The 23,332-nt window shown below is 40.6% G+C and overlaps 1 protein-coding gene across 4 annotated transcripts in view; it reads right to left on the bottom strand.

Annotated features, from left to right (window-relative positions):
* Window positions 1-1,173: 1,173 nt before the first annotated feature.
* The window catches only part of AFF2 (ALF transcription elongation factor 2), a 336,223-nt gene continuing 314,064 nt past the window's right edge, over window positions 1,174-23,332 (bottom strand). For 3 of the 4 annotated variants that reach the window (XM_051789008.1, XM_051789018.1, XM_051789038.1), the window contains exons 17-22: window positions 22,939-23,010; window positions 22,484-22,577; window positions 19,717-19,764; window positions 19,163-19,212; window positions 14,955-15,169; window positions 1,174-10,510 (exon numbers count right to left, since the gene is read on the bottom strand). In XM_051789008.1, the coding sequence (XP_051644968.1) occupies window positions 10,389-10,510; window positions 14,955-15,169; window positions 19,163-19,212; window positions 19,717-19,764; window positions 22,484-22,577; window positions 22,939-23,010 (601 nt within the window). In that variant the 3' untranslated portion in view covers window positions 1,174-10,388. The remainder of the gene's footprint in view (window positions 10,511-14,954; window positions 15,170-19,162; window positions 19,213-19,716; window positions 19,765-22,483; window positions 22,578-22,938; window positions 23,011-23,332) is intronic. The other variant, XM_051789027.1, reaches the window with a different exon arrangement.

The following is a 23,332-nucleotide window of genomic DNA, read 5'->3' as shown; positions in this document are numbered from 1 at the left end:
TGAACACAAAATGGGCACCTGCAACACCATTCCAGATTTCCTTCTGAAGTGACTCATGTCTAGGAAGGACTGGGGCTCTAGCACCTGCTTTACAGGTAACCATTCACACAAGTGGGATGGTGAACACTACAAAAGCTGTAGCCTGGCCGGACCAGAGAGCTTTACACTGCTCATGTGGTCAGAGTGGTGCACAAACTGGAAGATATCAGCTACTGACCCTTTTTTTCCAAGCAGGACGTTCCAATAGATAGTGAGGCTCAAATCCAGACTAACACCTATTGTTATGGCTCTCCAGCCATCCTTCTGTGACACCATTTGTGTTCCGGGCTCACCAGCCCCCTCCCTGCCACTGCCTGGGCTAAGCTGTCCCCACAGCCGCCTCCCGGCCGTGCCCTCCTGCAGCACCTCCGGCACACGCAACTCTCCAGGCTAAGATAAAAATGTTTTAAGCAGGACTCTAAGTGTGAGGGGCCACAGAGCAAAACACAGCGATGGCTTCTTTATCTTGGGAGACAGTGGCCCGAGATGGACTCTGTGCTGGGAGCGCTGCGGTTCGTCTCTCCCCGGCGGGCACCTCGACCTCAGCTGCTCCGCACCGAGCGCTCAGCCTCGCAGGCTGGGCAGCCACATCACACGCTGCTGCTCAGCCTCTCCCGAGAGCTCGTTACATCTCTTTTGAGCTGGTATTCTTGGCACTGCCTCTCAGAGCTATTTCTGCCGTGATGATATAAAACCTGGCGTTTCCAGTTCTGTCCTCCCGGGAAGCCCCCGGGGACAGACGCGTCCCCGCGCGGAGGGTCGCGCCGGAGCCCTGGGCTGCTTGTCAGCCAGAAACCAAAAAAAAACCCCTCCTTTGAAGCCTGGCCCCTTTGCTCTCGAGGCTGGTTTTGGGGCAGACAGGATTTAGGCTGCTGCCTTGCAGCTGAGGCCCCTCAGGGAGGGGGAAAGCACGCTATTGATCCTGTTACCTCACAGCTGGTATCAGCACTGCATTATTTTCTAACATCGAGTCATTTTAAGTCGCCGCAATGACACAAACACATTGATTAAAAATTAAAACCCATGACAGCTCTCCCACAAACAGTACTTACTGTACCATACTTATTGTATCCTGGGAGGAGAATGAGAAAATAGCAGAAGACAGAATAATTTATAGTGATAAAATGGGTTACATTTTCATAAAAATTTTATTTTACTTTTTTTTTTAAATAATTCAATGCACTGGCAGTATAATTAATCCCTCTATGAGAGACACGAATGTACCAGTTCAACCAATATTATTTATACAGAGACATTGTGTTTAAAAACAACAAAAGTACATTTAAAATGTTTGTACATAAAGTATTACTGTTATTTTTTTTCTGAAGAAGGAACAAATGTAAACAAAATGCATAATTGTGCAACACGTTGGAAATACAAAGCAAAACAGGCAAGATACAATTTTATACATATAAAGCAAAAGAAATCAAACTTTTGTAACTATACAACATTTCAGTAATTGCTTGACATTTTAACAGTTACCTTGGTCTGTACAAAACATCTTAACTTATACTTAAAACTTTACAAGAATAACATGCTTGTTCAGAACAAAGACACCTTGTGGCATTGCAATGATTATTGATATGATACTTGCACACATGAGAAAAAAAAAAGGCTACTTCGATAGTAAATAAAAAGTAAGAACATAAGAACGTAAGGTAAAAGGCCATTTAGTAAACCATAATCTAATTCCAATAGCTAATTAAGTTGCACTGCAATGCAGAAATTAAATCTGACTTTTGCTGGAAGACCATAAGGTCATAATGTTGCTCTATTTCCAGGAACCAGAAGAAAGCATATATAAATTTTCCTGATATTTTGGTTAATTATACATGCGCGCACATACACACACACACAAAAGAAAAAAAATGAAAAAAAAAAGTATTTGCCACAACAGCCAGAAATGGTGGGTAAGAGAACACACACACGACTACTCCCAACATGGCAGGGTTAAAAAAACAGGACAGCTAGAAAAAGCAAACACCCACCGAGTTTGCCAGGATTACTTCTCCTGAACCTTAGTTGTATTTTGATTTTTTTTTTTTTCCCCTCAGAAGACAGGAAGCAACTTGAATTGAACTGAGCCGTTTAAAAAATTCTGGGAGTACCACAGCCAAAGACAAAACACAAACTGAAGGAGAGCGCAAAACCAGAGCAAAACATCACCAGATCTTTGACTTGCTTTAATATTCTGGGATGATATGTCCTAGAACTTTTGAATGTGGGTTTTAAAAAAAACAGCATTTAAGATTCAGTAGAAGATATGCAATCCAGAGATGTCAAAAATACAGACAGGAATAAATGATACAATATTTTATGGAAATACAAGGACTGTCAGCTTGGATAAAATGTACATACTTTTTAAGTGTCCTCAAGTGATACATATGGCTAAAATTAAACCCCTGATTGCAGCAACCTAAGATATTCAGTGCCTGATTCTGCAACCTGTGTGCTGAGCACTCATTCACACAGTTACTTCTGTGGACTTCAGTGGGGCAACCTGCTGATCAGGATGCTCAGGGGAAGAACAGCAGAAATGGTCCTAGATAAGTATTTGCCATGACTTTTAAATGTACAAAACCCATTTGCCTTAGAAAAACCACTTTAGCCTGCTGCAGTCTTTGAACTAAAGTAACAGATTCCATCTCTAGGCTGAGAGCATTTATGACATGTTTGAATTTATTCGCCATTTTTCTATGCAAGCTAATGCTGATGCTAGTAAATATTTAAACTGGGAGGTAATGAAATTGCAACATGCCTTTTAGTTAAAACCAAAACATATGCAAGCCTAGATGGCAGGCAGAAATCACCCTCCAATTCTTTTAGCAGGGATTATCTGGTGCTGAATCAGAATAGTTCAATATACACTGAGCTTCAGTGTGCATCTATAAAGCTGCATTAGGGGGTGCAGCACAGAATGAAAAGGGAGAGGACTAGTTTTTCAGCTGGTGTAAATCAGCACTGACATCTACGCAGCTACTTAGAGGCACATCAGCTGAAGCTTCAGCCCACAGTCATCAGAAACTCCCAGCCATCATTCAGTCTGTATGTAAAACTCAGCAGTGGAAGTGCAGAGTGAAGTGTAATCGACATCAGATAAAAAGCTGCTCTGTTAGTCTAGTTTCTGATAACGCTTTTCCAGACTGTGTGGTCTAAAGCAGTTTTATGATGTGCTGTATACTGCATAGCTCTGCAAAGTACAGTATTTCCTTACAGGCAAGGATTATGGGACACTAATCATTTCATTGGCATGATCAGTAAAAAGGCATAATGATAAAAGCTTTGGGAGTTTATCTGCATGGAGATATATTGGCAAAAATTAGTCTGGGGTTAGAGGGTTTGCTCCTCGGTGTGTGCACATTGGATTAAGTCCACTGAAATCAGTACTCCTATACCAGTTTACACCAGCTGAGGAACTTTACCTCTGTTATAAATAAAACTTTTGTGTTGCTTCATTCATAAATTCAAGGGTAAATGCCTCCTGCCAGTGGGTTAAAGCTTCTCCACGTCCATAACGCCGTGTTACTTGTCACTGAAGTCAATGGTGGTTTCCCTGAGCAAGGGCTGAGTCAACATATGGTCTGGTTGAAGAGCAAGTCTGCTTGCAGTTACTCCAGCACTTGTCCAGAGACCTCACCTTCAGTGAGGTGAGTGCTCAGCCAGAACAAAAATGGGTGTAATTCCACTGAATTAACTGGGTTAATGCAACTCAATTTCTGGCCTAATAAACTTAACTCCAGTAATGTTATGCCATTTTTGTTAACCAGCTTCTCTGTGATATACAGTACCCAGCAAGCTCCATAAGACCTGTGCATTATTGCCACATGATAGCAGAATTTGGTGCCATGACTTTCACCAGTTGAGCCAAGTTATTTTGCATTTGCTTAACTCACAATTTGGTCTATTGTAGTCACTCTTGTCCAATAAAACAACGAAATTCGCTTCAGGATCTGATCTTCCTTTTATTTCAGAGAAGGAAATAAGTCAGTGGAAATTAGGGCTATCTATACTTGGTGGGTCTTTCAAAGGTATTACAACAGGGTGACACTCACACAACTGTGAGTAAACTTATATCCAGCACAGAGAGCTTACGGAACTTACATAGAGAGGAACTCACTTAAAACCAAAGAAGAAAGCAAGTCTCAGACAGCTGCATTGTCCACTCATGTGACTTTTATGACTGGCATCAGCAGGACTGAGGTGAGGCCAGTAAGCATGAGTGGTCCTGTGGACACTACAATTTAAACTGCAATTCTGCACACAGTGGGCACTGCCCGAGTTCTGTGCTGTTACTGCGAGCACGGCTTCTGTCAACTCGTTTGGCATTTCCAGATGCAGTGCAAGTACAAGGGAGTGCTCAAATCCCAGTCCCATCTGCAGCTGCAAAGGACCAAGATCTGAAAGCAATGCAGAGCCACAGCTCTGCCACACCCAGGTGGTGGGCTCCCTCAGTCCTGCTGGGCATAGCACTTGTCCCCCAGTACAGTGGACAGGGCTATGTGGATTCACACCACAGAGACCTGTAGTAGTCCAACACCCATTGTAGGCTGCGGGCTCAGGGAGCTCTGTGTGGCTCCACAGCCTGTGGTGGGCAACATCAGGTCACACATGGCTACTTGAGCTGGCCCCTAAGCCCCTGGGCTTGGTCCTTGCTGGAGTTGTAAAAATAACGGTTTAACTGTATGGTGACTTCAGGGCAGTGACAAGAGTTAGCTCTCTATGACACATGGTGGCACTCTGAGGGGGATTAAGAACTGGATGGAATGGTGCTATACTCTGGTTTTATAGGATACCATGGTACAGGTGTTATTTTACAGGACATATCAAGAGTAATGAATCCCCTTTCCCAAAAAGCACACATAATGCCACACATAAATTCATAATGCCAGACCCCACCAACTTGCCCCAGTTTCTTTAAACCACTCTTGATATCTTGAATTGCCTGATATGATCACAGTGCCAATGAGCTGCCTGACATGTTGCTACATATCCTGTGGTCCTGGGAAGAGCTTATCATCATAGTTTTTCTGTTACAGGGCTTCCTGATGAGGCCAGGTTTGATTCTCATCTGACACCAGTTTTATGCAGTAACTCATCTGCCCCTGAATTTGCTCTCATATCTGTAGAGCCACGTCATCCCCTGGCTGTACACAAGATCTGAACTCAATCTATCCTGACTTCAGCAGCTACCACCAGGGGTTTAAACAGGTGTGAGATGATCAGAATCACTGATCTTGGAAGACAAAACATCTCTGAAACAAAATGGCTTAAGTAAAGCCACCAAGTCCATCAGAAAGGCAGGTCTGATAAGAATACTGGTGAGAGGAGGACTGCTCTCTGAGTCAGGCAGGAACATTATGCACTCAGGAGGAGGTTTCAGTAATGAAGGAGAGCCTAACAGCTTTTAGCCTATACCTGTAGGCTAAATTCAAGTGATATAACTAAAACATACCACTATATCTAGTGAGATACATATATTTATATACATACATGTGTGTGTTTGTATATATATATATCTATCTCATTAGAGAATGCCTATATGCTTTGGTGAGTATAGTGCTCTGGTTATATCATGGAAGTCCAGGAGGAATTGAGCCTTCCCAACATTAAGAAGACTTGTTTTATTTGTATTTATAAAGTAGTATGTAAAATAAAGCTGGAAGATGTCATAAGGACAGGGGACTGGTTTCTTATCTTCATCCCCTTTGCCTCACTCCCAGTGCCCTCATGTGAGGTCAGGGAGATGCTGCCAGAGGCAAAGGCCGTTTGCAATGACCTTTCACTGGTGCAAGCTGCCTAGAGATGGGACACTTCTACACTTGCTTCAAAATGACAAATTAATTGCCTTTGGTGACTGATGAAATATTTCATCTTTCTTAAAACTTCAAGACAGTGGTCTATGGCAAATGAGCTAACCTGAAAAACAGCATGTTGACAGCACATTCAGTTTTGACACTGACCTCAGGGACCACAGGACCAAGATGACAAAGTGTTGCTACTTTCTGCCACAACTTCATTGCCTGCAAGAGACAGTAGGTGCAAACAGGAGTATCACATACTACAGAGGAACACTTGAATAATGCCATTACCACCAGCAGTGGTAAGAGTGGTTTCTGTTTACAGCTATCATATACGTTTTCTCGTGCTATGAAGTAAAGAACAAGGACTTTTTGTTGCAAATACACACACACACACACACACACACACACACACACACACACACACACACACATGTGCTTGCTTCAACACTGTGTGTAGTGGAGTTTGTCCTGAACTCAAAGCAAAGTGTGTTAATACTTAAGTCAGAATCCTTACCAGCCCCGTTTCTGCTGTCTGTTAAGTTGCCCTCACAAAACTAATGACTGGATTTAGACAGCATTAAATGATGATAAAAATATATGAAAACTTTTCTTCCAAAGTACCCAAAAACATCAGTGAATCTAAACTGTTACAATAAAAGAACACAATAAAACCTGTGAAATAAAAAAGCATAAAAATTAAGGTCCAGATTCAATTCTCAGATTTTGTTTCTTTAGGAGGAATGAAGATCTCCAATGTTATTTTTTAAAAAAAAGTCCACATGACTATCAACAGACCTGTCCCTATTTTTCAAAGGAGATCATTTATAAATGAGACAATATATTCACAGAGAGAGTATATAAATAATTAAAAGTCCAAAGAACATGTAAGAAAAAGTGAAATGAAGCTGTTAGAAGCAAGCTGTGAAAGTTGCCACCAACACTACTAGCAAAAAGGCTTTCCTTCCAATCCCTGCTCTGGAGCACCCAAAACACATCACATGGCTGAGATACTGCACTCGGAGCAGGATATTCTGCCCGGACGATGTCAAAGACTTCACTGAGGAGCTGCTGCAGGGCTTGACAGGGAGGTTAAGTGCTATGCAAATGCCTCGCCTGAGCACTTAGCACTTTACTGCCCTTGGATCTCGCACCCGTGGAGCTCCCCAAATGCTTGAGTTTAGCCCTTTACTGGCTTGCTCCCCTCACTGCTGAACTATCAGTATTGCTCCAAACCTCCTCAAGCATGGGTCACAAATGGCAGTCAGTTCTGGCAATTTTTTTTATGAATCTTGGTGTCCTTCTTAAGTCCCAGCTGCAGAAATCAGGAGATTACATCACTGTCCCAGTTTATCACTATTAAAAACAAATGTGTGTTTTCCAGCCCTTGTCATGTTTGGAGAATGCCTGAAAATGTGTCGTGAAATCAGTCCCAAAGCTCAGTATCCAGAAGGCAATACAAGAACCAAGGAGTTTATTTAACAAAAAAAAAAAAACAACCCAAAAACCCAAAAAAACCCACTAACACAATTTTAAGCCAATCTTGTAATTTTTGGTGCTTGGTTCATGAGTTTGAGAGCCTGAATTGGGCAGTGTTAAGTGCAGACATAGCAAACGCCCAAGCACAGACATGCTGCTTCCCCACGGACTGAAACAAACAAACAATCTCATTTGATTAAGTCTGCTGGAAGTAATATTTTAAGGGGTAAAAATGATTCCACAAAGATGACATGTTGGCAATTGAAATGAGATGAATATAGTGCCTGTAAAAGTGCAATAATCCTTAATAACTAACCCAAAAGAAGCATCATCCCCAGGGATAAGACGGTAATTCACTCTCCATATTTAATTTGTTTCTAAGCCGCTTTTGAAACAAGACTGCTAAATAGTAAGTTGGCTTGTGATCCTAGACTTGACTGCTGGACTTACTATAATCATGCCATTGATTCAGCATACATTTCAACCTAAGTCACAGGATACAAAATCAGGTGGGCTAATTCCTTAAGCTGTTTAAGCAAAAGATTGTGAACGCGGCGTAAATTTAAAGATAGGAGCCTGTTTACCACAACCAACAGGAGAAAGATAATACATTGTCTTCACTGAGTGACTGCAGCTAACTCTGAACAGTCCCATGTCTGAAGACTGTCTTTCAAGGCATAGCTATCCCTCGTAAAGGCATGGAAGTCTAGGATTTCAGTCTACATTAAAGGAACAAGTGATGACAATGCACTTAATTAGACTAAATAGTTACTTGCAAAAAGAATGGAAAACTCTCTGGCTTATGACAAAACCATCCCAACACTACTGCGTCTCAACTACCCAACCTGTTAAAAAAAATTTCAAGTGTTTTGTTTTCTTTTTCTTTAAAAAAAACCAACTCAACAACCACCTTTCATCTACAGTTCTGAACAGTTCTCACTGTCGTGGTTTTATTCATTAGCTACTGGGCCCAGAATCAGTGTGACAAATGCTGTCAGATTCAGGTTTCAGCCGTGTTACTGAAACCCTCAGAGAACAGATAAGGGTGTATCGACCACTTCAGGCACAGGAGTGTGCAGATAATACAGGATGTGCATGTTCTGCAAATGTCCTTTGCAGAAAACCCTAAACGGGATGATTTCTCTAATGATGCACGTTGGCTGTGTTTACAATACAGCCTCGTGGAACAAAATGTTAGGAATTATTGATTTTTAAGAAAAGGTAGTACTACTGGGAGCTAATATACAACAGCTACAGAAATGTTTGTCTTAAATGTGCATTGGGCAGAGTCCTTAAACTGCTCTTATTGCAAATATCCAAGGCCTGCTCTAAAAATCGTAACAGTCTGAACCTTTTAAATGCAAATTTGTCCTATTTATCTGGTCCCAACCCAGTGAGTAGAATCCAATAACTCACCAGATTAAAGGATATACAGGTTTATATAGCAGAAGGTAATTGCAATTAACTAATATCTGGATGGCATTTAATACACATATTGTATTATTTCAATGAGATGAGACAGAATAATATTTACATTGCTATGAGCATTTTCTGTTTATAGAAATGGAATTTACAGTTCAGTAAGGTATGCAGGTGTTATATCAAGAATGAGATGAGACCATTTAAAGTCTTGTGAATTATTGATATAAATTCATTTTGTTTTGTTTCATGCACCAGCGCTTCTTGCAGTGGCACCAGAAGAGCAGTGCAGTTTATAACAAGGAAAAAAAATAAGAGGAAAGAGCAAATGTGAAATGGTGCAATTTATTCACAATTGCTTTGAAATTCTATCTGAATTGTCTCATTATTATTCACGCATTAGAGGAATGGTCCAAAACATGACAGCATGGGTAAACAGATGCAGAGCTTGGAAAATAGGTAATCTGACTGAAGTATTCATGGCCATTATTAAACAAATGTTATATTGCTTTTGGGTAAATCTGGTGATTTTATTTAATTTGACATTGTTTTCAAGATAGCAAGATAATACTGTTAGTTTCTAATGCTCTGAAATGAACAAAACAGGTGAAAAATGATGCCACATGGAATTATAATGTTTCAACAGTAGCTGGTTAGTTAAACTTCTAGATAGTTTCATGAAGAATCTGCATACACTTATTAATGGACTTTTACATACAATATCAATGCTTAGAGTGCAGCAGTCCTGTTAAAATCTGCTTTCAGTGAGTCACTATGCAAGGAGAGATTGTTCTATGAAGAAAAATCTTGGATGAGTATTTGTTTGAGACTAAACAGTAAAGTAGAAAGAAAATTCACAGATTTAGTATAGGAATGGTAGATAAGACTAAGAAAGCTAATATTTTGAAACTGCCTAAAAACTGCAATAAATTCTGCTGCCTACTGAAATTATTAAGCCAACAATAAACAGGAAGAATGGAATATCAAAACCTCATTGCATAGTGTGTCATCATTCTTTAATGAGGCATTCCTTCAACCTTTTACCTCTTAACACCTTTGGTGATCTTACATTATGTAGCTGTAAGATATTCAATGTTCTCTTTTAGAGATTAAACCTATAGGAAGTATGAAATCTTAGGAATGTACTGAGTCAGGTAATGATGCCAGAATTAAGCGTCGAAAAGCTTGGTTCAGGTTCAGAAGATGATTTTGAATGAATAGCTATAACTTCTACTAATTTATTTCAGAAGGGACTTCTCATATATACCCTCAAATATTTAAGACGCTTTGTACTATTTCTCAGGAATCCATATCTTCTCAAAGTGCTTTTTTGTTTTCACTTGAAGGCAGCATGGACTTAAAACAATACTGCAGGGAATGTACCGTTCCATAAAGCACATAAGGATGGCAGGATCCAGGAGACACAAGGCATAGAAAATTGTCGAAAATGATTAGATGGTACAACACATACTGCTCTTGAGTCATAAGTTTCTTTTATGGTGACTTCTACTTCCAATAGATAGGATATTAAAAAAGGCAATAAAAATGAAGTTACATGAATAAACTTCCAAAAATGAGTGGAGTTCCACCAGTGATCGTCTCTGCGCTGGTAGAGGTAGAAGAATGGGGATGTTATGGAGAGGGCAGCAGTCACTACAACAAATGAGCCTCAATGCGGAGCCAGTGGAGTCCCTGGCGAACGTAACGAACCAGATTGGTCATACTGCTGTGTTGTGTTAAGGGTCCCATCACTGAGTCCAGGTCTACAAAGAACTCTGCAATACACAAGAAACAGAGGCAGTTGTTTCAGGCAATGGTACAGAAATACAGGTATTACCATGATTTCCCAATCGGTGCAATTAGTGAGTTCTCAAGGCGGTTGTGCACATGAGCACAACTGTCAGCATGAAAGAATTTAAAACACAACAGTATATTTAAAAAGACCGAATTAGACTATCCATGCTGGCAGTCTACCACAACATTGTATGAGTGGTTGCCAGTAGTCTTCCTTTAACTCTGATTGATGATCTATGCCATCAGTTTGCTGACTTCACAATTTAAATAGCTGGCAATGAATTGCTAGTACAGCATTTCCTTTTCCATGCTGTACCCTCTCCCAGGTATGAAGGGCTAGTCTGGATCCTGCAGAAGACCTTGTTTGCTCTTTTCTCCACCCTCCAATTTCTGTTACTGCCATTGCAGAAGTTTTGGTCCTCTGCTCATTCTGCTGCAGCTGCAGGCCCCAGAGGATGTGTGTGGGGTGGGAGGAGAGAAGGAAGAGGAGAGAGGGAACACAGCAGGAAAATAGCATCTAGGAGACAGGAACCTATAAGGGGGAAGAATCCCAACCCTGGGATTCCATGTTGGAAAGGGTTAATAGGAGGTCACTAAACAGAGAGCCACAGTTAGGAAGCAACACACCAGTTTACTTATGTCATGTGTTAGATGTTCTCTGGGTGAAAGACTAATCCTGTTAGGGCCAACAGACCTTTCCTAATTGCTGTCAATGGAGAACTGAATTGTGTCCTCTATTCTCCCACAGCTTGTCTTTATGCTCACTGGGGCACAGGCATTCCCACACATACAACACTTACACTATATTTAGGCAAGTGGGAGCCTGCTCTCAGTTAAAGCCCCTCAGAGCTCAGATAACAACCAGCAATCACAATAACAGTGGCTGAGCCCTTACATTCTCACCCTGCCTAAAATCCAGTGCCCAGCACTCAGCCAGCCAGCACTGTATTGGCTGCACTTCAGGAGAGCAGATGCCGGGTACAAAATCATTATCAGTACTTTCTTCAGCGAGTAAGTGCTGCTTTGAGGTCTTCTATCCAAGTATTGACAGCCTGACCCTGGTCAGCTTGGGAGCTACAGCAGTATCAGAGCACAAAGTGATTTGGCTGCAGGCAAGCATAATGAGAGCTCAGGGCTAGCACCAGAGCTGTTCAGATGCTGCAGCCAGCAGCTACTTTTAATCTTCCTTCCTCTGTCTTTTATTCCCCTCCTCTAGTGTAAAAATCAATACATTTAGAAGTGAAATAATGCACTATCTTGCTTGCATTCTAGAGATCTCATTTTAGGCTCAGATAAATAATTACTTTAAACACTGAAAATTCACCTTAAAGCCTAATTTCAGTTGAACATTTCTTGAAAAAGCTACATGCACTGAAGCCCCTTATTAAATTTATGCGTGAGAGAACAGGTCTTGCTCACTACAGAGCTGATAGTTTTCCACTGAAGACAAAAAGCACTGCTATCTTTGGAAGCTTAAAAAAATGATCTGATCTTGTAAAGTCAGCTGAGAGTTTGATGTTATAGATGGTGAACACCACGCTAGGTGATACAACACAAACCAGCTCATGGGCTTTGGGAAGTCTGCAGTTTAGTCTGGCCTGATACAGATGCAGATTTATGACAAACTCCATCTATTCTCCCTCACATTCTCAACCCTACTGACCAGGGAAAATTCCACCAAAAGTACATGGCAGTATGCTCATGCTTTCCCTTTCAAACCAGATCAGCCTGGTGGGTCACAGTTCTGCTGTTCTCCTCTTGCATTTTTATTTTAATGGCACATCTTTTGTCAGGCTGACAAAGAAAGGCTTCTGTCTGCTGCTCTGAGCCAGCTGGACATGAGTCAAGTCCAAACTGGGAGTGTGCAGGCATACTCAGAGGAGCACAAAACCTAAGCTGACAGCCATGGACAAGGGGAGGCTGCACAGCTCCTACAATGTGGAAGAAATCTCTTGTGACTGCATGGGCATGTCCTAAGAAACATCTATGACAGCAGTAAGACCTAGAGGTAAAGGCTGTTAGGCCACAGTTTTATACCCATCTCTATTAGCTCTCATCAGAGACATATTCTTGGGCAAGACACACCCTGTGATTCAGAAGACAACAGAAACAATGAGAGCTGACCACAAAAAAACCCATAAAAATGACTGGATCTGGGTTTTTTGGCTTTATTTTTTTTTAAAAGGAATTTAATTTTTATCTTAATCATGGTTTCTTTGTGGGTTTATGTTTGCTTTTGAGACCATTCTTATTTCAAGGGGAGGGGGGGAAAATCTCATTCTTTAAAATGAACTGACCGCCCAAGCTCCTGGGAGAGAGGCCAAGAGATTTGTCCTGTACTTGAGACTCACAGCAGAGTCTGGGGTTTGCACTGTCCTGTTTGCTGTCATAAGGCATTTTGGAACTCACAGTCCACATGCCAGTGTACCAGAGCTTGGGCACTGCTAGGGCTGGTCCAGCTGGAAAAGGTGGACTAGAGGGGACAGGGATGAGTCCTGTCCCAGCCAGCAAGATATAGGTGCTCTGAATTATTTGAGAGGTACAGATGACATCTACTAAAACAACTACAGCTAGGTTTCATGAAACACTGCAATATTTCTCATGTCAAAGTATCTTAAACACATCCTTCTGTAAAGAGAATCCATCATGTGATGTGATGAAGATCTGCAGAGCACCACAGCAGTTCCCATACACTTTTTGTTACACCATGAATTTTTCAAATTGCAGTTTAATTGTGTTAAAGCATGCATCTTTAAATCATGTATTTAATTAGAAATGAGGTTCCAGACAAAATGTAAAGACAGACACGGTATAGCATGTATGAAACTCTGATCTCTCTCCAATGGTTTATAATACTTAAATCAAATTTGAAGTAACACGAACTTTCCATTCCCTGTAACGTGTCTGCAGTTTGTGAAACAAGATATGAAAGAACAGGTCACAACCCTACATGTCTTGCTGATGTGAGAAACCCTTATTCATGCATCCAGTCCCACTAAAGTCAAAGGGACTGCTGATCTGAATAAAGAGTATTCCTATATGGCTTTGCAGAATTGGGTTTATTTGATCGTAAATCAAAATGAGAACAAAGGAGAGTGTAGGGAGGAAAATGCAGAAAGAGAGTCAGCAGGTTTTTTTCTCATCCAGCTCTAGGACTGATAACAGCAGTGGTTGGGTACATTTTCTGTCTGCTGGCTGAATGCCTGAGCTATTTTGATTCAATACCAAGTAGAACATTTAACAACTCCACAACACACAGAGCTAATTACAAGATTATCACCATCTCTTTCTCCTATCAGGGCATCCTTCTGCATTCCCACTGTAACATTCTGCAGTACATTTGACAGGGAATCGCTTTCACATTTTGTGAAAATGGATGCAGCTATGGAAAAAATCCAAAATGACTGCACTGCTACTAAATTAATCAATGTGAACAAAGACAAGAAGCAGTGGGGAGGACTGGACAGAACTTCTATTATTGTTCCTCATCCAGGGATAGATCATTATGTCCCACCATTCAGACATAAAACTCTATAAATCTCAAGCTCAGTTTCTCTAAATCAGTGGAAATTTGCCACTGACATTAATGGGAGTAAGATCAAACTGCATACAGCAAGCACATTTGTCAGGACAAGTCAGCCATCTGAAATCTCACTATAATTTAAGAGAATGAGCCGACTCATGATGAGAATATTTCCTAGTTAGGCTCTGCACCTCTAGTGTCAAAGAAGGCTTTCTCAGTGATTTGTGTGAGCCCAAAGTTGGAATGTGAATAATTACATTATCATGGGGAAGTTCACAGCTGGCCAACAATACGCCAAATTTGTCCTTTAGTTATATCTCAGACACTCCACTACACTTGATACAACCCAGTCACAAACCGCTTGCTAAAACTCCTTGAAAATGACTGTGGTAAAGACCTATGTTTTGTTGTTAGAAATAAACAGATTGCAACCCAACCATAGGAGAGTCAAGGTCATGGCTTTCAGTGGACATCTCCTAATCGGACTCCCCGCATGAACATAACATCTAATGTTTGCTTATCATCCTAGCCAGCATTTTAATAGTCTTAAACCCATTGACGGAGCAGTCTGAAAATAATCTCAGTGCCCTACAAGACGCTGAAACTGTGAACGAATTTGCAGACTCAAAAGCTCTCATCACTTGGGGCTCATGTTCGCTAAATTATTTGCCAGCTGCTCTGATAACCCCGTGTTCAGAGTGTGTTACACATCCCCCTCTGTGCTTGACAAGAGAAGATACGCATTGGCTACAGCGACCAGCAAGCAGATTTGGTCTGTTTGCTCAAGTTGTCACAGTTGTGCTCTTAGATGCGGTGGCTCCGGGTCCAAAGGCAGAGAACAGAGAGAAAGCTAAAGCTGGTGAGCCAAAGGGGACAAAGAAAAAAGCAAGAGAGTGGCGCACCTTTGTTCTCCTTGGTCAGCTTGTCAGCCATGTCCCAGTGCTCGTAGCTCCGCAGGACGTTGTTGGTGATGTTGACGTGGCTGGCAGCCATGTGGTGGATGCGCTGGGGGATGGTGATGGTCCCCGCCGAGGAGGAGCCGGTGGTGCCCGTGGTGCTCCCAGCAGAGCTGACGGGGGACGGGCTCAGGGACATGGGCGATGGTGTTTCTGTGCTCCTGCGAGAGGGAAAGTGAGAGTGAGGCCCCCTCGCACGCCCCACTTCACTGCCAACCTAAGTGCACTTCAAAAGTTACCTCTGCACCCCAGTCAGGGGAGAATTTGCAGTGGTATCTCCTGATTTTACAAGAAAGGAGAGCATATAAACTGGGGATGACCGAAAATAAGAAGGGATTTAATTTTCCCTTTAAATGAACCTGTTATTTAAAAAAAAAAAAAATCTATCACAAAAATAGAGCAATCTTTCAGAGAAAGAAGCATCTCATAGCTGTAATGATTTTTCTACCTGCTGCCAGAAGCTGCAATGGCAGTTAGAAAACACTCAATGTGCAATATTGGCTTATTATCAAAGTATTTTCTGGGAACAACAATGACAGTTTGCTCCAAAAACAGTCACCACAATAAGTAAAGAGCAAGTCTTAAAAGCACCCTGCTGAGCAGTATTAGGTCCTGAGGGTACTGTAGGATTATGAATATCTCTATAGGATTCTTTAAGGCCATGGAGATTTGTTCTAATTGCCTACAGTTTCATCTGCACAGTTCTGTACAAAGCAGTGTTTTAAGTTACCTACTTAGTGTGGCACTAATGTTCTAATATAGATTTTCCTTTAATTCTAACACCAGCAATTAGGAATCACCTGCTGGCTGCAGGCAGTGCTGCGGTCAGCACAGCAAGCTCTTGGTTAGAGCTGTGCAGTGCTGAACCTTCACAAAACAGCTATTCTCTTTGAAAATTTATAGAATCATGGAATTGTTCAGGTTGGAAAATACCTGTAAGATTATTGAGTCCAACCACTAACACAGCACTGCCAAGTCCACCACTAACCCATGTCCCCAAGTGCCACATCTACATATCTCATATCTTTTGAATATCTCCAAGAATGGTGGCTCAATCTCTTCCCTGGGCAGCCTATTCCAGTGCTTGATGACCCTTTTGGTGAAGAAGTTATTCCTAAACCTCCCCTGGTGCAACTTGTGGCCATTTCCTCTTGTCCTATCGCTTGTTATGTGGGAGAAGTAACAAAAGCTACCCTTCATCAGATCAATACTCCCACCCAACTTGGTGTTATCCACAAACTGACTAAGGGTGCCCTTGATCCCTTCGTCCAGCTCATCAATAAAGATATGAAATAGGACTGGCCCCCTGGGGAACACCACTGGTCACCAGCTCCAGCTGGATGTAACTCCATTTGGAACCACTTACCTAAACAAAAGCATTCTACTTGCTGTGGAATACACTTGAGATGCAGGGCTGCAGGACAGACTGCCACCACGGCACAGCCTTGGGCTGAAAGGCATCGATGGCAACAGCTTTTGCTGCAGGTTTTCTAGCAGTGCCCTGCTATTACCTGTGCTCAACAACAGGCTCCTGTGATATATTCTTTTTCCAGAGCTAGAGACCACGTTGATTTGGCAGACAGTAGCTTTTAACACAGCTTATGTGTTAGAGTTTAAGCACATCCTAATGCACAAATGTTTTACTTTAAGTCTCAAAACATCCTGGTTATCTGACGTGCCACAGTGTCTTTAATGCACAGGAGAGTTGAACTATACTAGATTAGGTCTGGGAGCTGTTAAAAATGATAAGTATCTGAGGATACCAAGAGTATTTTGTTAGAGCCACTTAGAACAAGCTGACGCACGTCTGCCAAATAAAGCACATTGTTCACTGGATTTTCCCTGTTGTGCACAGCCATTATTACTGTGGTGAGTCTACTAAATCTCTGTATTTTGTGCTCTCTGTTGCTAGAGGTGGGAAACATTTCTGTAATGAAACCAGGGAAAATTTGTTTCATTGCCAGCCTGGAACCCAGGCCAACTTTGTAGAGGTTCACAACCCTTTCAAACAAGAGTAGGCAGAAATTCCAGTAAGGCCAAATGAGATTTTTGATCTTTAGAGATCCTGAGGACACTACAATTCATGGCAATGGATCAAGTTTTGCTTTGTTAAAATAAAAAAAAAAATTGAGACTGCCCCACTGTTTCCCCGTTCTGCACTAGGCTGCTGATCCATCCCCATACCTCTGTGGTGTATGAATTCCCAACCCATCTGGTACAAATTTGCAGGGGAATAAGAGGAAACTGTAGAGTGAGTAGCACTGGGGAAGGCAGAGCACGTGCTGCCAGGGGCAGCACCAGGCCTGTGACAAACTGGGGGCCACCAGGAGACACCTGAGATATACAGCCACTCTGAGCCAGCCAGAGAGCTTTTCTTCTGAGACTCCACACAGGGGGGATAGAAGAGCTGAGTGTGGACTGTGGTCACAGGTCACAGGTGTCACAATAACGCTGTTATAACACGGCCTTGTCATGTTCAGTTATTCTCACATGTCAAGTGCTTCCTTCTCTGAATAAAAGGCAGAGATGTGCTCTTTCAGAGCTTTGCTTCCTTATCTCCAAAGTTAGTGGGAAGAGACTGATCAGCTGGGTGTTACATTAGAACTGATGCTGACCTGAAGGCTGGGTTTCCGCTGCCTACTTTGTGGCCAGACAAGAATTTTCTCCTCCAGTCAAAACCCACTTATTCTAAATCCTGAACACCCAACAGCTCCTTTAAATAGCGAGGGAGGTGTCATCACCTGCAGAGCACATACTTCATCCTGACTGTTATAGGACAGGAATAAAAGGATAACTTCTGCTTCATGAAATGTGTACGTACAAGCCACTTCTTAAGAAAAGAGATGCAATGCTCCAGTGGTCTATTTCATCACTAAAACTTTAGGTAAACATTTATGTATTTTTACTGCAATGTAAGGTTTCACTGACATTTAAATGCCTCAAAAAACTGGTACATAATGAATAATTTAATTTAGTATTGCTTTTCCAGTGTTAAAATATATTTTCAGCTTTTATTTAAAGGTGATTTTGTATTTCATCACTTTAGTTTGTTTTATAATCTATACTTAAATATCCCTATACACACATATTCAAAATAACTGTGTATTTGGGGTGTATATGTTTATATACAAACACCACAAAACATTTTGAATTACCTAAGACAATATTTTCCTTTAAGCAAAATGTTGGAATTCTCGGTTTTGTACTGCTTGAAAACGAAGTCTGCTTGAAAACTTCATTTCTTTGTGTGCTAAACTTCAACCCCTTCTACAGTTTTATTATGTTGTTTCCTTGGCATGTCTAATAGTCATTTCTTCTGAACTACCAGAAAGAGACCATTAACAATAATCATTTTCACCTAGAATTGAGCCCATGCTAGTCACCTTTGTTTTACCTGTATCTGTGTGATACAGGAGGAAGGAGCAGGGAAGATGTGTCAGGTGGCAACAGAGATTGCAAGATAAAGGCAAGGTTGCAGCAGCAATGCACCTTCATTGAACAGCAGATCATAACTGAATTACCCTGACTTCATATCTGAGGTGAGGGTGTTTTAACGTTAGTATAAAGTCACTGATAATTGGCTGACTAAGTGCCTTCACATTTTCACCACTATTATACCTTCAGTTTTATTAAACAGCACTTACCATATATCAATGAAATATTCATTGGTCTTTCATTGCTGAACGAATCATTGAAAAATCATTGCAATGAAGGTTAACTTTACTTTGCCTTCCTAAAATGACACGGTACTTGCTAGCTAATTAACAGCTATTTTTATGGCCTTCATTTGGCTTGAGAAGCAAACTGTCAAAGAATTCAGCACGGACCCACCACAGCTGAATTTAGACTTAAGAGGGCTTTGCACAGATGAAGGTGTGTTTCAGCTCTTCCTTCCCAATCACAGTGGATGGCTCACACGGGTACCTGATTCAGTCTGGTGGGAGCCCCTCACCCCCACAAGCCCAGGGCAGCTGTACGATCAATTCTGTAGGCAAAAAGAACATTTTCTACCCAAAACATACTTCAAAGACACCTGTAGCTCCCAAAATGCTGATCCGATGGCCTGTCCTTTGCCTTTAGAGGTACAAAACCATTTCCCCCCCCTTTTGGAACCATTTGTTCCCAGACAAAAGTACTCAGCAGAAAATACTCACTTTCCATTGCCGCCCCAAGGTGAGGGGGCCTGTGAGGCTTTTGAAGAGTTCTGTAAGTACAAAACCAAAATGTAAATACAGGTGATGCGAGCACATGAATACTGAAGACAGAAGCCTCAACACTCCCCATTTTCACTGCAAGAGCTACAGTGCATAGAGCAGAACAGCTCTGCACATTGGTCCCATAATTAAGTGGCTGGTGGATGATTGGTAGGTTCCAACCAGTAGCTTGAAAGTCACTTGATGAAAGAGGGAATAAGTTCCAGTAAAAGCAGATGCAGGTCACGAAGAAGTGGTTTAATTACCACTGAAACTTATTCTACAAAGTAAGTTCTTGAGAATGCAAATGACTGCTTATCATTAGGGGGACCTTCAATATTTTAATAAGGAACAAAAAGAATTTGGCTTGATGCCTTAATGAAATTAATCCCTCCCAAATTGCTAGGGAAGGTGGCTTGGGATTCAGATAGTAGTATAAATAACATTTCTAGTAAGGATCTGCTTGAATGCCCTTGTTTTTATGTATTTTAGTTGCACAAATTGACTTTCCTTACCTGCTTACTCATTCTGCCTTTCACGTCTGTGTAGCACCTTGTAAAACCCTGTACAAAAAGATTGCCGAGCAACAATAAAGCCCAGGTTTTTCCAGACTTGCTCAGACTGAGTGGTTATTTTATTTTCCATACAAAGTGGTAGTATCAGGGCTGAGGCTATCTACGTGTGCTCTCTGAAAATAATCACTCAGCTGCCCTTCTAGAAGTCAGCACACACAGTGAGAATTCAATCAAATTTTACAAGTTCTTTGCACAGTATTACCATTATTACAACGCTTATCCACTTACTGTAATCACTATTTTGCATGGGAGGCACAGAGATTCAGTGGAGCCCAGAGCCCACCCTTGACTTCTAAAACACAGCAAACAACCCAACAGTCCTGTCCAAAGCAGCAGACACTGTCAAACCATGACACTGGCCTGGCCTGTGTGTTCTGCACAGCACATACGTAATGGATATTTTTGCCACCTGCTCATATATAGGAAGCAGGGAGATCCTAAACTGCCCTGGAAAGTTTTCAGAGATGAAGAAGAAGCTTTGATGTTAGGTTCTGTTGTCTGGGGATTGTTCCCAACATTACCTGGAGACAAATTATAGGTCTGTCAAGATTAAGACTAGATCTCAATTGGAGTCAGTCATTTGATGGTAAAAATATTTAACAAAAGTATTTCAATGACTATTGACAACACATTTTCAAAAACATAAAAATCTTCCTCAAACTTTCAGGGGAAATACCTCAGAGGATGTCACTTTTTCTAATCTGGAAAGGTTTGATTTCAATTTTAGAAATTTATCACTTTAGTTATATTTTACTTCAAGTTGTCTCTAAATTTCAAAATTGCTTACATGTTTTATGGTTATTTTCTGTATTTAAATGTCAAAAATATCAACTTGAAGTTTTTAATTGGAAATTAATGAGTACCAGTTCTGTCCACAAATGGTTTCAATTTGGACAAAGTGGCATTTGTGAGGAAAAATATGGAAAACAATTCAGCCAAAAAGTTCCTCTCCAGCTCTGCTGTAAACAGCGGGCTGCTTTTCACAGTTAAAACTGTGTAAAATTCTGAATAACAACTCTATTCAAACACTTAATCTCTTTCATTTGTATTACAGATTCTCTCTAGTGAACACAGAGAACATGGTGCAGCAATACAAAACTAACATGTAGTTAATAGCTCTCATTCTTTTCTTTTCTCCTCCTGTGCCTTTATTACAAAACATATAATCTGTACATATAATCTGTACACACTCAAACACTACTTCTAGGAAATGAGTTACAGTGCCCATAGAACACACATTTGCTGAAACACTCAGCTTCAACTGGATGCCTAAAATAGCATTTCTGATTTATTTTATTACATTTAACATTTTTTTCTCTTATTTTAATTTACATTAAAAGACATTTTCTCTGTGTGGATGCAGTAAAATGGTCTTATGCTGGGAGTATAAATATATCCTCTGTTGTACCTATTTGCACAGCTAGACAAGTAAAGTGGCTTTAAGGCAAAACAATCCCCCCTGCATACCCTTCTTTTTTTTTTTTTATCATTACTTTCTGCAGAAAAAGTTTATCAAAACTATTTGTCTAATAATCCTTTTTTTTTTTTAAGAGAAAATCTACATTCATCCTGGATAAAATGTGAAGTGGGTGGAACACATTTCATGAAAATGCTGAGGTTACAAATGTGTCTAGTTCAAATTTAATTTGTTTTGCAAATCCCTGGCTGAAAACCCCATGAACACAACAGAGGCACTACTAATGGTGGCAACAGAGACTCCATTTAAGCACGAGACCAGGAGTAACATTACTGAAGTTGCAGAGATACACACACAGAAAAAACACATGGGAAGTCAGGACTGTGGTTGCTTGCATGATAGTACTGGAGTTTTACAGCAGAAGGACCATTTTATCACCATTTACGTGAAAATATTAAAACTGCAGTGTTAGAGGTTTTACTGGTTTGCAGTACCAATATATGTCAAAGCTGGGAACAAATTCACAGCGGCTGAAAACACCAACAAAAAAAGACTGATGGGCTGACAAGACAGTATAATTACCTAATTATAGAATAATATGTAGTAATAAAGTACAAGAATTAATGTGTGCTTCAAACAGCATTAACCAGGAAAATGTAAATATCAAAACCTTGGCAGAGCTGAAGAAAGATTCTATTTCTCTCTTAATCTAGCAACAGTGAGGATTTGTCATTCTTACACTGGGTAAACAGCATTTGACAAGGTAAAACAAAACATCCCCAAGTCATGACAATCAGATCTCCACTTAAGGTAAAGGGAAACCTTCAAGATGGAGATAAGGCAATTTGAAGTTCCACAGGAATAAAAGGAGAAATCTCTAAGATTGCAATAAGCTTCAGCAAACCTCACTGAATTGAAAATCCAAACTTAACTAACTACAGCCTAAATAATTGCTTTATTATGGTTCACTGGGGGTCAGTTCATAATCGCTTCCACATTGAAACCTTGAAAGAATCAGGTTCCTTTTTAGAAACTTGCATAAACATTACATGGTGTTGAGAATAATGTTATTTTAGTAGAATTACTGAGTATGGTCCTTTGAATCAAGTGACTAATCCAAAAATCCCCTAAATCACTTCTGTCCTCACTCCCTGGCAGCCATCCTGCCTGCATTTCCCCAGGGAGAGGTTAAATGTGGGACTTTTAAGTCACACAGTCATACTTGTGAGAGCTCTCGGTGCTGGTATGAATTTCATTTCATATCAATAAATTAAACAGAATAAAGATTACCTTAAAATATTCCATCAGAGATCTGGAGTACTTCATAGCATGGTCCTTCTTTAGTTTAAACATTCTCAAGTAGAGAAGTGATAAGCATCGGTAGCTGTGGTAATTAGGAAAGGATTATGTTAATTCCATTGCTTAATGAAACCTATAAACTGTAAAAAAAAAAAAAAAAGCTGACCTATATTTTGTAGTTTCTGTTCTAAGGTTAAATTTTGAAACACAAGCAAATGGAGAAAGAAAAAAAAAGTGGTCAAAAGCATTAATATCCCATCTTGATAAGAGTATAAATTAGAAGAATAAATGTTTAGTCAGCTGCTGAAGAAATCCATTAGTTATCCTTTAATAGTTTAATGGAAAACAAGAATAATGATCTTCTGTAAGCTGCTTAAGTAATTCAGTACTTTTAAAGTCCTCCTTAAGATTTTAGCTGCTTCTCTCATTGTCACAAAGGGACTTACCATAAAACTGCTAATTTCTTGTCCCCTTCTGTGGCAGAAGAGCCTGTGAAATTCTTGAGTCTCATTGCATACCTTGTCAGAAAGGTGAGAAGAAATTGAGAGTTAAGATGTTTCCAAGCATACTAGTAACACTGAAAAATAACAGCCACTCATGGACACTCTTCTCCAACTGCAACAGTTAATGGTCACAGTGTTCTGTAACGATGAGATCAATGTAAAATTCAACAGAAAGCACCACTTAAAATCTGGAGGGCTAAAGTAAATCACCAACCAATTTTCTGGGCCAACAAGGTGAACTATTCTTGGATATATTAATGATATTATATCCAGCCAACTAGGCTGAGTCCTGCAAACATTTGTGATGAGTGTTGGACAGAAGCATAAGATCCTGGTC

This window comes from Manacus candei, unplaced genomic scaffold (genome assembly GCF_025592945.1).
Source record: "Manacus candei isolate 608988 ecotype Guabito, Panama unplaced genomic scaffold, ASM2559294v1 h1tg000003l, whole genome shotgun sequence".
Classification (NCBI taxonomy): Eukaryota; Metazoa; Chordata; class Aves; order Passeriformes; family Pipridae; genus Manacus; species Manacus candei.
This window is presented reverse-complemented; position numbering and strand designations above follow the sequence as displayed.